Here is a 14,189-nt window from a genome sequence, read left to right as displayed (position 1 = left end):
AAGTAATTCTCTAACAGAAAAAAAAAAAATACTGAGAAGAAACTCACCCTTCACAAGTAGATTGCTTTCTTGCACTGTGAAAGAGTAGAGGATCCAAAAGCTAACATTTGCATGCTGTTTCAATTTGGGAAGAACATGTATTTAAACACACTTCTCTAAATAAACCTGGGCGTTTTTTTTATTGTTATGTCTTATTTTTAATATGGATCAGTCATAGGTTTACAAATGTTTAAATCAGCAAATAAGAACCACTTATACAAGCAACTGGAATTAAATGCCATTAACAAAGTTTATAAAGTTCAAAATGACAAGATATACGAGGAAGAAAAGAGCTGTTTAACTGGAAACCAGAGTCCACATCCACAAAATCTTTAGGAAACCTATGCTGCTTGAGAAACAGACTGCTGGGAGAAAACCAGACCTGAAGTCCTTGGGGCTAATATGGTGTTTCTGTAATGTTTACTCACACGGGAGAGAGCTGCCCACAGAGTACCACCGCACTCTGGCAGTCCCTGGTTGCTGTGCAATTGGTCAATACTATGAGAGTGGTGTAATTTAAAGAAGCACTGAAAGCTTTGCTCTGCACTGAGTTTGCAATCAACAAGTGAAACATCACTGACTTGAGAAACCTCCCCTTAGTAGTACCGTGTCTTGACAGAGGCCAAAAAGCTGGCACTGTTCTGCGAGGAAAAGGAAATCCCTGAAACACAGTACAAACATATGCTTACAAAAGACTATTATGTTTAACAGAAAACAGTTAATAAGCAAATAACTGAGATTGAAACTGTAGTTCTAGCACTTCATTCTGTGAGCTTCAAGGTTTTAAAGAACTCTAAGTGGATTAAAAAAAAATTTAAAAATCTTGTCTGTGCCTAGAAGTACTATCATAAATAAATTAACAGTAAAATGAAAACCTCTAAGGAGGGGAAAGTTAATAGTTGCAGGTAATGGAGTTGCACATGGTATTTAAAAAGGATATGCACACGCTGCAACATAAAGAAGAAATCAGTGATCTTGCAGTGAGAATTTTTAAGTACTGCAAATACAGAAAAGTGTGAAAATAATCAGATGTAGCCAAGATTGAGAAGATCTCACGCTGGTTCTATATGCAGTAACACTTTGAAAAGCATTTGCATGCAAATAAAAAAAATGCCATAGGTTTTGCTTGCAAGCATCTAATTCAATAAAAATAAAATACAGTCATACTAAAGACATGGGTTTTAAAAGCAGAACTTTATTAGGACCTGCTAATATCTACTTTTTAAAAAATATTATTGGCATTCCTAATTATATTTTTTTTTCTTTTAGTTATCCTTGTCAATGACTCAGCATGTACAGAATGGAAAAAACTACTGAACCATATTTTATACAGCCAACTAGAAACACTTTTTTTTTTCTCCTATATATTATAGCATCAGCTCACTCTTCAAGAAATTTATTCTCTGAGGGATACAACTGAAGCATTAATATTATCTCAAGTACTTATTTCCCTCCACCACTTATCACAGTTATTGGTTTATAGGCAACTAACACCTCTCTTCTCAATGTCTACAACACAATTACAGGTCCTCCTCCCTGTCTTTGGCATGGAGGTGCTCTAGGGACAAATCTTATGATTCCCTGCAGACAGGGAACATCAGTTTCACAATACTTACAGCTTTTGTCAACCTGAAAACTAAGATCATAATGGACTCTTCACCCAGCTTTGAGCAACTGCTAGCCACGTTGCCGTTTATATAGTGAAAACAAGCCTATAATATATATATATAAAATAAAATCACTCCAGGGTCACAATAAAAGGAAATGCTGCAATTAATAGAGCTTTAAGATTTTCTTTGAAGATTTTTCCGTAAAACAAACAAACAAACGCAGCAAAACCAGCCTGTTTTTTAAGAATTGCTGTCTTGTTTTAGTCATGTGCCACTTAGTTTTGCCATTTTGGCAAAAATCCTGCCAAAAATCAAGCAGGATTTTTGATTTGCATTAATGAATTATCATTCAGATTAGTCTGGTGAGTGGCAATCTAGAAAATATTTCAGACCACACTCAATACTATTATTAAAAGTTTAATGACAGTTATGTGCTGTTGTGAAATGAAAAACAGTCCTGTTGCAAAATGAAGACATAGATGTTGCAGATAAAGCAATCTCTTCAGTCATATGTATGGTGATGCACTAGGCACTTATCAAAAGACAAAACCTCCCTCTTATTTTAATTCAGTGTTCTAAATAAACTAAAATCAAGTTATTCCTACAAATTTAATTCATATTAAACTCAGAAGAGCGAGTCCAACTTTACAATTAAACTTCTAGACATATACCACAAGTGACAATGTTCAGATAATGTATACATTACCTGGTTAAGAGAACAATACCAATAAAGGGGAAGATGAAATACCCGCAAAGCTACAGTCTTCAGAGAAAATCGTGCCTCAGTAACAGCTTCTTCTGACATGGCTCCTTCTCTCCCATAACCTCATTAAGTGGAACTATCTTGAAAACAGTCACAGATGGTCTCTGGAATACCCTGTCAAATGAAGGATACATACTAAATTATGCAAGAGAAGCCCAGGACAGCTTTGTTCTTCAAGCTCAAATCTCTTATGTAACAGGTACACGAATTGTTTGATTGATGTTTCCGAGTAAAGACTCGTGCTTACTGAGAAGCCAGCAAATTTGCTGGCTCAGCTTAAGCCCCCTTCCTTCCAACCGCTCTGAGCAGAGACGTGTATACATATAACCAGGATCTACAGAGGAGTCAGTCTGCTTTAAGCAGCTGGCAGTTCACTCGTTATATCCTCTAAATCATCCATGGAAACAACCTTGCTTCTACAATCACTACTGAAGATATCTGCCAGCTAAAAGAGTTAAAAGATTTGAGAGCAGCTAGCAGAAGTTTATCTCATGCAAAGCTTTAATTTTTTGCGGAAACATGATGAGGAACAAATACAACAGCCTGACGTAATCTCCCCCGTTAAAAGGGACATCACTCTTGCTCCCTGATGCTAAACACAAGGCGAAGCCCCTGACGCGTGACATTCACGACCACAGCCGTGGCACGGAGCGAGGTGAAGGCAAAGGCGGGCCCACACGCCGAGGGAGCGGTCAGCTTTAACCACCGGCTACGTTCCCTCCGCCAGCACCTCCGGCCACAGCCGTGCCGCAGGCGGTTCCTCTGGCCGGGAGCCTCTCCCCGCCGCGGGACACGGAGCGGGGCCCGGCCGGCCTCAGAGAGGCAACGAACCCCGCCCCCGCAGCCGGCCTCTTCGGGGGCAGAAGCCACCTCCCGCCGAGCCCTCCCCAGGCAAGGCAGCCCCAGCATCGCGGTCGGGAGTGCCCAAGCCGTGCGGGGCCTCGGGCAGGCGACGGACAGAGCCAGGGTGCCGGCTCCGCGCGTCACTCAGCCCCCGTCCCTGCAGCCGCCCAAGCAAAGGCAGGCGTACCTCTCCCTGCGCCCGGGCCGGGTCCCGCTGCGCGGCGGCCCTGCGGTTTGCCGCCCTCAGTTACCTGCCGAGCAGCGGGGCAGGCGCCACGGGCAGCAGCCACAGCTCCTCGCGGGCGGCTCCCTACCCGCACCGGCGGCTGCTAGGAGACCGGCAGGGGATCTGCTTCCGGGCTAGCGAGAAGCGGCCGAGGTCGGCCAAGAGGCAGCCCCCGTCCCTGCCACGTGAGGGTGACCCGCTCCGTTAGGAGTCTGCGTCGGCCATCTTTACAGAGGGCAACCTTCTTCTGCGAGCGACGGGGCAAGGTGGGGTGAGTGCCTAGCGCCGCCATCTTTGCGTGGGGCAGCGCTCACGTGAGCGGCGGAGATGCTCCGCGCGGCCATCTTTGTGCGGGGCGCGTCCCACAGCCGGTGTTGCTGCAGCCGCGGTCGGCGGGCGCCTGTCTGTCTGTCTGTCTGTCTGCCTGCCTGCCTGCCTGCCTTCTCCGCCACGGCGGCCTTCTGCACCGCTGCGTCCCGGGCGGGGGAGCGCTTCCCGCCCGCCCCGTCTGTCAGGGCCGCTGTTCCCGGAGGCTGAGGTTCGCCATCGGTGTAAACTGTGGGGCTGGCCGCGGCCCGGCTTAGCTCTGGGCTCCGCGCACGGTGCGTCCTCCTGGCTGCTTCGGTAAGAGGGGGAGAGTTCAGCCGCCGGCGGGGAAGGCGGGTCGGGTCCGGTCCGGCGTCCGCGAGGAGGGACAGGAGTGTGGCGGGCGGTGTCTCCGGCCGGTCTCAAAGTCCAGGGCGGCTCGGCCCGCTGGGCGTGTTGGCACGGTGATGGCCGCCGCCGCCGGCGGGAGCTGTCTGGGCGGCTGGGACGCCGCGCTCCCGGAGGGCTGGGCGGGGGCCGGGGGCGGTGCGCGGCCTGTCTCCCCCGCCGGGCCGCTGAGCTGCGGGCCGCCCGCGGGCCGGCCGCTCCGAGTCGGCGGGTGTCCGTGCGAGGCGGAGGGCAGGCGGGGTGGTACCCGCGTCTGCCGGCCTGTCTGCGTGCTGGAGGCGGCCAAAGAGCGTGGAATCCATCTCCGCCAGTGCCTTCTCAAGTTGAAGCCATGGGCCCGCGGTGTTGTAGATACGATGTAATTCCCCAAACAGTAATTTACCTGTAAGTTACTCGGTTCGTTCCCTGAAGTCTCTACGCATCCCCGTGTAGGAGGGATGAAGCAGACTGGAGAACAAAGTCTGGTGTAGCACCTCGTGGAAAATCCCTGTGGACTTCTGCGCAGGCAAACCCTGAGTTAGGAAAATCCTCTTAGAAACACAGAGGTCAGCTTATGGGTTTCAGAGTTAGGATTTAAAGTGGTGGAAGAAGTGAATGGACAGTCTATATACCTTAAAAGGCAATATAAGATGAAAAATGGCTAACCCTGTAAGAGGATATACCTTCAACTCAATTTTTTTAATGTCCTTTCTCTTTGGAAACAGTACTTCATGAAAGAAAAAAAAATATAATGAAAGTGACTTAAAAATTGTGTCTTGCTTGGACGGATAGCTCTTGGTGCCTGAGGAGAAGGACCAGGTATCTTTCATCAGCTTACTGAGTAAGCTTTTGTTATTTACTGGGGAAAATACCAGGTTTTATTCTAAATATAAAGTAAGTTTTCTACTAGAATTAGTACTGATACTGATGTTGTCATCTTTTTTCCAAGAAAATGGGATGCTTGTGTTTAGAGTGGATAGATTAAAAAAGGTAGAAATAGGGAGGGATGGGAAGTGAAAATCAAAACCACCTACCGATTAACAGAATATTAAGGAATTTAGTGTGTGAAATTAAGATTAATCTTCCCTATTTCTTGACCTAAGAAGACTATTCTCAAGTTTGGTAACATATTATTCATGTACATTGTTACGCTGAAGTAATTTCTGTAATAATTGTCAAAGAGTCCAGTAAAGTTTTTAAAGGGCAACACAGTTCTTCAGAAAACTGATAGAAAAATATACATCTTAAAAATCTGAATACATAAGTCTAAGTCTGTAGCTTCAATGGGCATGTGTAGTTCGGAGTGAGTGCTGGTGGGTTTTTATTGAAGTGTGAAGAATATCTATATGACAAGTCATCACTGAAGTTCCAGAACTCTTTAGTATTCTAAGTAATTAAATGTTCACATACAAATTTGAACCCCAGCGTCACTCTTACTTTGTTGCCATAAAATGAAAATAAATGTTAAATGCGATTGTTCAAGTGCATCACTAGTAAATTAACTGCAAGTGCAAAAAAGAAGCCTGAACTTAGAGCTTACTAGTTTGAAAGGCTGTTATTTAGAGCTGTACAGGCAAAATAATAAAAGCCTATAATGAAGATACAATTACTGCTTCAGGTAATTGCTGTCTTCAGAATAATCCTTTTATTCTTAAAATCTTTTACCAGCATTCCCAAACTGAACGCTGTGAAATGTTCTGATAAAATGTCTCCATATTTAGGGACATCAACGGAATAAAGTTATATATGTATTTATGCCAAGATCTGTTGAAATGTTAACTACTATAACTAGACAGATGAAAACAATAACTCATTAAATTTTTTTTTGAGAGAGAATTTAAAGTGTTATATTTCTTTAGGAAATATTAGTCTCCCTGCATGAGCCTAACATAATTTTCAAAATCAGTTGAATTCTCTTAGTGTTTGATGGGATTTTTCAGTGTGTGTGATAGTTATTCAATGGTAGGCATCACACAACTCTGTGATGCCATGGAATTCTGCTGAATAATAAATAGGTTGCTGGTCATGATGCTTTAAATTATGGTGCACATTGATAGCTCATGAGCAAATGTTTTTTTCTTAGTGAATGCAAAGAATAAACAGGAACAAAAAAACAAAGACTGGAGTTCAAGATAAGTGTTACAGGGTGGGGTTTTTTTTTCTTTGAAGTATGACCAGTTATGCATGCACTCAGTAAAAAAGTGTGTTAATAAATTCTAATTTTGAACATTAAATGATTCAGTTAGTTGAATGATGTAGTATGATGCATTGAGGTGGGCTAAAACAAACCTTTCAGTGGAAACAATGGAGAGAGCTAGGGAGAATAAGGGTGAGACTGCAGTCCTTTCCCAAATATATGGGAAGCATTTGATGAGAAGCTTATTGCATGAATATGATCATGAACAGTTAGTGTGAAAACTTGAGTTCTATTCCCAGTTAAGTTTTACTTTGTTCTTAATCTGATAGTGAAACAAAGATGCTTCTTGTGTCCCCTATGTGTAGGTCCATGGTTTTCAGCTAGTCTTTTTTCTAAGGTTCCTGTGAGACCATGGAATACTTCTGAAGGGTCCATGAAAGGTGACAGAAACTGCCTTGTTACCACTGGACACATGATTGCTGTTTAAGAACTCCTGTCTTGATAACAATTTTTTAGAGTTCTTCAACTTGAGGAAGGCTGAAATTACTGATATAGTTCCTTTCCAGAGCCTTTCTCTTTCTAATATATAAACTCTTGGTTCAGGAAGCCCCAGAGCTGGAACGGATTCAGGGAAACTATATATTGTAATATTTTTATTCTCCTGTGGATGTCTTCTTTTGGTCAGTGGTAGAAACAGGATACTGGGTTAAACAGACCTTTCACCTGGCCCTGTAGAGTTGTTCATATGGGATCTCTAGCTTCTTTCCCAGTACAAACTATCACGTATCACTGGGGCTATGGACATATACTCCAGCTTCAGAACAGGAGTGCAAAATGGAATGTAAGTGAAACTACAAAATGGATGAGGTCAATGCAATGCAAAGCTTGTGAAAAAGCAGATGTGATAATGAGATACATCAGTAGAGGAAGATAAGCAATCTTTTCAGATAGAGTGGGAAGTGGCGCAATGGAGAAAGGGCAGAGAGCAAGGGAGGGGCTACCCTGGGCTTTCTAGGACTTAGAAACATGAAAGATGAGTCATGGTTTTGAAATTAATTTCACAGTTTCAGACTTTAACATAAAATTTTACCAAATGTGTTACTGCAGCTAGGTATATTAAGCTACCAAGGTTATGGCAGTACCATGAGTTACCACGGTTGCTACAGGATTGAAGGAGGTGTGTAAGAATTTTGTTAACAAAAGGTGAAAGAAAGACCATTCAGCTCTGCCAATATAATAACATGTAAAGAATCTATAAGGTTAACTAGATTTCTACAAAGGATGCTCTCTGTATGGACAAGAATGGGGACCACATCTGTAGGGACACGAGTTTCAACATGCTTTGGTCTTTCTGATGATTATTATGAGGAGATGCAGACTGCACCAAGAAACAGAATCTGGTGTGAGCAGAACTCCTGGTTTTGGGTTTGTTCAGGACCGCACCTTTGGATTTGCATGGTTTCAGGTGTGAAAAGTAGCTATTAAATACAAATGAAGTGAAGTCTCCGTTCATGGCTTTTTATTACTTGGAATAGTGCATTCAGAAAGCTTATTCCATAAAAAAAAAAAAGCATAAAGATTTACTAATCTGTTATACCAGTTTTTCTAAAGCATTTGTGTTAAATCAGCATTAATTCACACTGAATTTTTTTAAGGTTGTCAGGGCTTTATTTGAAACTCGCTTGTCAATTTTTAATGTTCTAACAGACCTTGCAAAATGTGCAAGATGAAACGTACACTTATGTTTCCATTTCTGTTCTGAAAAGGAACTTTACAGTTCAAAGCAGAATTGCTAATATGACTGAAGTTGAGGAGGTTTGGCCTGAAAAACTATCGTTTTCATATTTGAAGTGTCTTTCAGCAATACTGCATATGGATTACAAACAGGCACTGAACTGAGGAAATACCTCTCCAGCTGCAGCTTATATGTGAGACTAGTGCTTTTTAAATGTCGTTCCATTGGTCTAGGAAGAGAATTTAGACCTCATGCTAAAAAAAAATCCTGAATTATTAATTTACTGTAGTATTTCCAGTCTTATGAGATAAGTTCTTAAATATTTTATTGAACAACTGTTAACATGACACTCAAAGACTGAAAGATACACATACATACTTTGGTATATGTATGCATGTTATATATATAATAAATATCTTGTGTATTATATATAAGTAAAATATATTTTAAGTATATATGCAGCTATATACATGCATGTATAATAGGAATAATATAGGCCATTTATACACACACACACACACACATATATATATACAAAAACCAGTTTGATAATCAAAGGGAACTGAAATGACTCTTGATTCAAAGGGATCTTATTGCAAGGCAATGGAAGTAAAGAACAAGTCAAAGATAACAAACTGAAAGTTTACTAGAAAGTGTATTTGAGATGCCTACTAGGTACGGTTTGTTTTCCCCCACACTGTCAAAGCTCTAAGTTACTCGATACTCAAAGGAGTGATTAGTCACATAGTGGAAGGAACAGACCTAAAGCTGCCAAAGCAAACAGGCAAAGTGGAAAGAGATGTTGATAACAGTGCTAAAGGCTGTGAACCGATCAAGGAGTGTGCATTGCTGAGTTAGAATGGAAGTTTAGTTGCAAGTCCTGATAAAGGAATGCTAGATTGGGCAGATAAGAATTGGGCAAAGAAAGCTTAAGATTTAAGCTTTAGCGAGATTGTAGCTTAAACACTTACTATTGATGCCTCAAAACCGGAATGAAGTTCTTGGTTGTTTCTTATCTGCATGAGTCAATTGGAGTATTTATATAAAAAGAACATTACTGAGTTAATTTTTTAATTTTTTCTGTAAAACATCATCACTTTCTGTGCAGCCATCAAAATAATGATAGAGTATTTAGCATTCTTTATTTCTGATAAGTTTCTCTGTCTACATCAGAGACCTTGGATGGACAGAGAGAACTCAAACAAGAAGAAAGCTCGCTGAGTGTTCAGTACTACATGTGAGTTACAAGTTTCAGTTTGCTTTTGATATATAATATATCTGAATCTAGAATCTGTCTTTGTAAATAAATAAAACCAAGATAAAGTTTTTCTCCTTTGACAAGCAAGTCATGTGCTCCTGCATCTTAGCCTTCACAGCTTCAGCACACTTCAGCAGTGTTGCATAAAATCCCTTTCCAGAATATACAGTCAAAGCCAGTTCTGGGTAGGCTTGAAAACTGCGATTTGTATGTCGTTGGTGTTCATGGTAGAGGCCCTGAAGTTAAATGATTAATCCAAACCAGCACTGCTCCACTCAGGATTCTATTAATTTATGCCCTAAAAGTCAGGGGATTTTGTTTTAGATTTTGTGTTCGATTTGGACTATTAGATTCTCTTAAATAAAGTTATTTGTACTAATTTACTTTAAAAAGTAACATTCTTTTAAAAGTTATGTGTATGTTGCATATTAGATATCTAATATTGCTGCCTACTGTAAGGAATTTGGGTTTACTCATTCTTACTTCTGTTGACAAGTGATTCCCTTGTCTTGACAATCCCAGCTACAGGATCTCAGAAAATACTGCTTCTGAAATGTCATCTCCCAGCAGCAATTGCCCACACCTGGAATCAGTTGGCGAAATAACAAAAGAGGAATTGATACAGAAATCTCATGTGAGTTGTAGCAGCTTACTTTCTTCCTATCACAGTGAACACTGGTCACTTATTTTAGCTATATCTCTTGCCATGTATTATACGTTATAAGATGCATTTGGGTGTTAAGTATAGGTAAAATGTTCTGTACTGGCATAATAAGGTTTAAACGAAGTACAGGAAGAATTATGGACTTGATAAAACTGAAAAAGTATTTTTCAGTACTTAGAGTACCTTTCCCAGCAGTGATTTTCAAAGCAAGTAATGTTTTAATCAAAATATTAGTTAAGACTTAGCATAACACCAAGCTGAACTTTATTTTCAGGCACTTCCATTGTAGCAGTTATTTGGAATATTAATGTAATACAGTGACTTGACTTCAAGTAGAAACTGTAACAAAGAAATTTATGCTTAAGTTTTTCTTGGATAACAGGTCACTTTTTGATGGAGGAGCCACAGTCTCAGAAACTGCCCCTACCTGAACTCTTGATTTCCAGCTAGTATTAATAAAGCGAACAAAGCAAGATCTTGTAACCCATTATAGTCCCTGGGAGGTGATGAAAAGCCAAACCTTTTCTGTCCATAGTGCTAAATTTTTTTTGTGTGAAAAGTTTAACAGTTAACTTGCTGCGGTGGGGTATAGCATTTCTCTGGTATTGCATCTTTTTTTTGGTAAACTTTTGCAAGTAGTGTTGACAGTCTGCAAATAGGAGTATGTAGTTATTGCAAATTCTATGACTTTCATTTCTTTTTATGTTAAATTGATAGGAAAGACCAATTTTGAGGATTTTTATAATAATGTGATATATGATATGTGTTTATGCTTTATTTAGAAGAACAATCTTTGGTTTAAGATGAAAACTCAGAGATCCAAGGTTTTACTAGAAAAATATGCTGATCTTAAGATGATGTGAAGCAAAGCAAAAATTGAGTTGGTTATCAACACATTCTTTTTTCTGTCTTAAAATTATTCAGTTGATACTGAGCTTTACAGTATTTTTTCTCATTTTGTCTCAAACTTGTGGTTTACTGGTGAAAGTAAATCAAATAATGCTTTGTTTGTGTGCTTAATTTTAATAGGGCACTTGTCAGGACTGTAAAGTCAGAGGACCCAACCTTTGGGCATGCTTAGAGGTAAGTTCTGTTGTTCTGTATTAGGGTCGTTTTCTAGTAGATAAAGTTGGTAGTATTTTTTGAAGAAACAACTATAATGAAGTTCTTTAAATTAGTTTCTTTAGGTTATTATTTAAAAGCAAAACCTCTTGTGCAGTTTTCTATTTTTAAAATTCTTTACCTTTTATTGGGTGTGTATTCCTTGTAGTTTAAGAATACTGTGTTCAAAATGAGATTTCTTATAAGTAGCATATTAAGGTTTCTTCTTGAGTTACAATATTTTTTTAGCTCTTAAGATTTTGGTTTTTAATGTTTTCCCCAAGTCTGTAGATATGAAAAAAATATATTACTCCTGAATTAATAAAGTTACTTTTTTATAAGACTGTCTTAGCATTTGTAGTAATAACATCTAGCAGTAAATGCTGACTTTTTACAGCATAAAAATGCATACTCTGACTTTTTTATCCTTAAGCAAAACAAAGAAAAAATCTAATTTTGAAACTTGTAGAAGCATATATAAGCATTCTTCAAACTTTGCATGAATTTTGTAGTCTTTACTCTGTATATAGTTCTTAAATATGCTTTTGCTTTACATGCCATCTACAAAACCCATAATTTTCAGTGTATTTAAACCAAGAAGCTCTGAAAATGTTGCTTCTGATATGATACCAACAGGAAAGTAGGTAGCTAATTTAGTTTTTAAAATGTCTTGTGAGTTCTTCAGACATACAGCTGTTTCTAGAGACTGAAATTTTGCTCTATAGGCTTGACTTAATTTCTTGGCAACATTTGTCTAAGTCCTGTCGGGAAGCTGTCTAGGCTGAGATGCCAACCTTTAAGTGTATGTATGAGTATTTTTAAAAAATCTACTTCATTAGTTTTCTTTTAAGTGGATTATGGTAACAGTTAAGACATCAGATTATTTTGCTCCCTCTATGAAAAGGAGAAAGAAATGAAGGGGGAAAGAAACAGTGTTTAATGTCTTTTTGTTAGATGCATGTTTAATTGCATATAAAAACCCTCTTGGGAGTAGGAAGAGGTGTTTAGGGATGCATCAGCCTGGCAGGTGGGGAAACACTGTGAAGCTTAAAACATGGTGTTTATTTCTCACTTAGAGCTCTTAAACTGTTACTGAAAAACTTAAATTCCTACCAACGTTTCTATAGGAGAGTTTCTAACTGCAGTAGGATGCTTAGTGTCATGCTGTGATATATCTCCTCTTGGATGAATTGGCATCTTGCCTTCACCTTTTTCAGTAGAAAAACATGGTGAGATCCTAGCATGTTAACTATCTGTAACTTAAACAATATCTGTGATTATTTAATATAGAAAATTGGCTGTGTTCAGCTGCTATTTGATTGTATAAATTAATGTGTTTAGAGAGTTATACAAATAATATGCTGTACCCTCTTATGTGATTGTCTTGACTCATGCAAATGAGGAATTAATGAAAATTGCTTGAAGATTGGCAGCTGCAAGATTCCACACTCAACTCATCCAAATATGTTTTGCAATTAGCACAATTAAATCAACAATTATTTTGCATGTTGTAACTACAATGTAGTAAGTACTTCACCATATAGTGTTGGAAACTCTTATTTAAAGGTGAAAAAACTAATTGTGAAGTAATACTGTGATAAATGGGCCCTGCAGATAGGGGCATACAAACATTTTTGGTATAAATGTGTCGTGTTCCAAGGCTGTTGCAATTCAGTATTGTAGACACTGGACTAATTTAATATTTTCTCTAACAATCTCTACCAAATCATGAATTGTAAAAAATACATGTTGACCTTAATCTGAATAAATATATCAAAATGCGTTAAAAGTCTAGCACTGCCCACCAGTGAGAGGAGTTGAGTTAAATCTTGCAGCATTCTAATTTGCTTTAGGTGGTATTTATTTTAACACTTACTGTGCATGTCTCTTGGTTTGTGTAGGACTCTGCAAGTTTGAAATTTGAGTGAATTTTAAAGGGACTGGCAGTTTATTCTTGTTCTGTAAACCTGTTTGATGCCACGTTTTAATTCTGTATACTTCATATCTTGCTCAACAGAACAGATGTACGTATGTTGGCTGTGGTGAATCCCATGTTGATCACAGTACCACCCATTCCCAGGTATGTGTATTTGCTAGAAATACAGTTACTTCAAGCAGTGAAGTAGAATTAGAGAACTTCTTTTACTCATTTTAGTGAAGTCAGTAATCTGTGTTAGCACAACTGTTAGGAAGTTTGATTAGCTATGGTTGTTTTTCATCTATAGAAGCAGGTCTTACTAATTAAGGAGAATGTGAGTTTACAGTCTTTGTGCAGCTGCATAATTATTCATGTAATTCTAACGTTATCATGCTCCTTAAACGAGTACGATGAAAATTAAAAAAAGAACAGCAATTACTGATGATTTTCAAGATGCGTGGACAAAAGAATTCTGAAGTACTTCAGCTTATATGAGGTGCCTCACTACTTCAGTCTAACTTCTTAAGATTGTGGCTGCCTGATGGATAAGGGGAGGGAAGTTGGATTAATGAAGATGAGAGCTGAACAGGTGTAAGATAGGAAGTATAAATTACCAGAAACAGGTGCTTTGTTTCTGCATTATGCTCCCTGTTCCAGTGGCTGCAGATGAAGAACCTGTAGGCTGAGCTGAGCATATCCTTTCCTGCTTTGTCCTGATTTTCGATCCAGCTTGGTAGGAGCAGTGAAGTCTGTGCACAGTGTTCCCCAGCATGCCAAGTTCTGGCAAGGTTGGACAGCTTGAGTGCATCTGTTTGGGTCTTAAACTCACTGTCTGTTCTGTGCACACTTGCCAAAATGAAGCAAGTGAGATGTATCATTCTCTTGTAACAAATATACTGGGGACAGAGGGATGGCAGTTTTATTAACGTGTCACTTCAGAATTGCTCACTTTCCGATTAAATGAAATTCTTGCTACCAATTTACAGTTTGTTTATCAGAAAATACATTGAAGATTCCACACTGAGCAATTTTTGGTCCTTAAAAATACTAAAAGAACCCAAAACCCTGGTGAATATTAAAATGAACAAATAGTGTGTACCACGGTTTTATAAGAAGTACACCTTATTGCTACATTTTGCCACCACTCCTGCTTTTTTTTTTTTTGAAGCAGGGCTTTGTGAGGAGTGCGTATTTGTACAAAT

General features: G+C 39.4%; 2 protein-coding genes across 18 annotated transcripts in view; one reads left to right on the top strand and one right to left on the bottom strand.

The window, feature by feature from the left end:
- Positions 1-3,638, bottom strand: part of MIGA1 (mitoguardin 1) — a 42,274-nt gene extending 38,636 nt beyond the window's left edge. For 2 of the 3 annotated variants that reach the window (XM_075759733.1, XM_075759735.1), the window contains exons 1-2: positions 3,507-3,638; positions 2,356-2,526 (exon numbers count right to left, since the gene is read on the bottom strand). In XM_075759733.1, coding sequence (XP_075615848.1) covers positions 2,356-2,454 — 99 coding nt within the window. In that variant the 5' untranslated portion in view covers positions 2,455-2,526; positions 3,507-3,638. Of the gene's footprint in view, positions 1-2,355; positions 2,527-3,442 lie in introns of all 3 variants that reach the window. The other variant, XM_075759734.1, reaches the window with a different exon arrangement.
- Positions 3,639-3,745: 107 nt separating this feature from the next.
- USP33 (ubiquitin specific peptidase 33) overlaps positions 3,746-14,189 on the top strand; it is a 49,705-nt gene continuing 39,261 nt past the window's right edge. For 4 of the 15 annotated variants that reach the window (XR_012836515.1, XR_012836516.1, XM_075759680.1 and 1 more), the window contains exons 1-4: positions 3,800-4,105; positions 9,827-9,938; positions 10,998-11,051; positions 13,087-13,149. Coding sequence is in view for 13 of the 15 variants with exons in the window: in XM_075759680.1 (XP_075615795.1) it covers positions 9,858-9,938; positions 10,998-11,051; positions 13,087-13,149 (198 nt within the window). In the remaining 2 variants the exon portion in view is untranslated. Of the gene's footprint in view, positions 4,106-9,219; positions 9,284-9,800; positions 9,939-10,997; positions 11,052-12,196; positions 12,299-13,086; positions 13,150-14,189 lie in introns of all 15 variants that reach the window. The other 11 variants (XM_075759687.1, XM_075759685.1, XM_075759683.1 and 8 more) reach the window with 9 other exon arrangements.

This window comes from Balearica regulorum, chromosome 8 (genome assembly GCF_011004875.1).
Source record: "Balearica regulorum gibbericeps isolate bBalReg1 chromosome 8, bBalReg1.pri, whole genome shotgun sequence".
Lineage (NCBI taxonomy): Eukaryota > Metazoa > Chordata > Aves > Gruiformes > Gruidae > Balearica > Balearica regulorum.
This window is presented reverse-complemented; position numbering and strand designations above follow the sequence as displayed.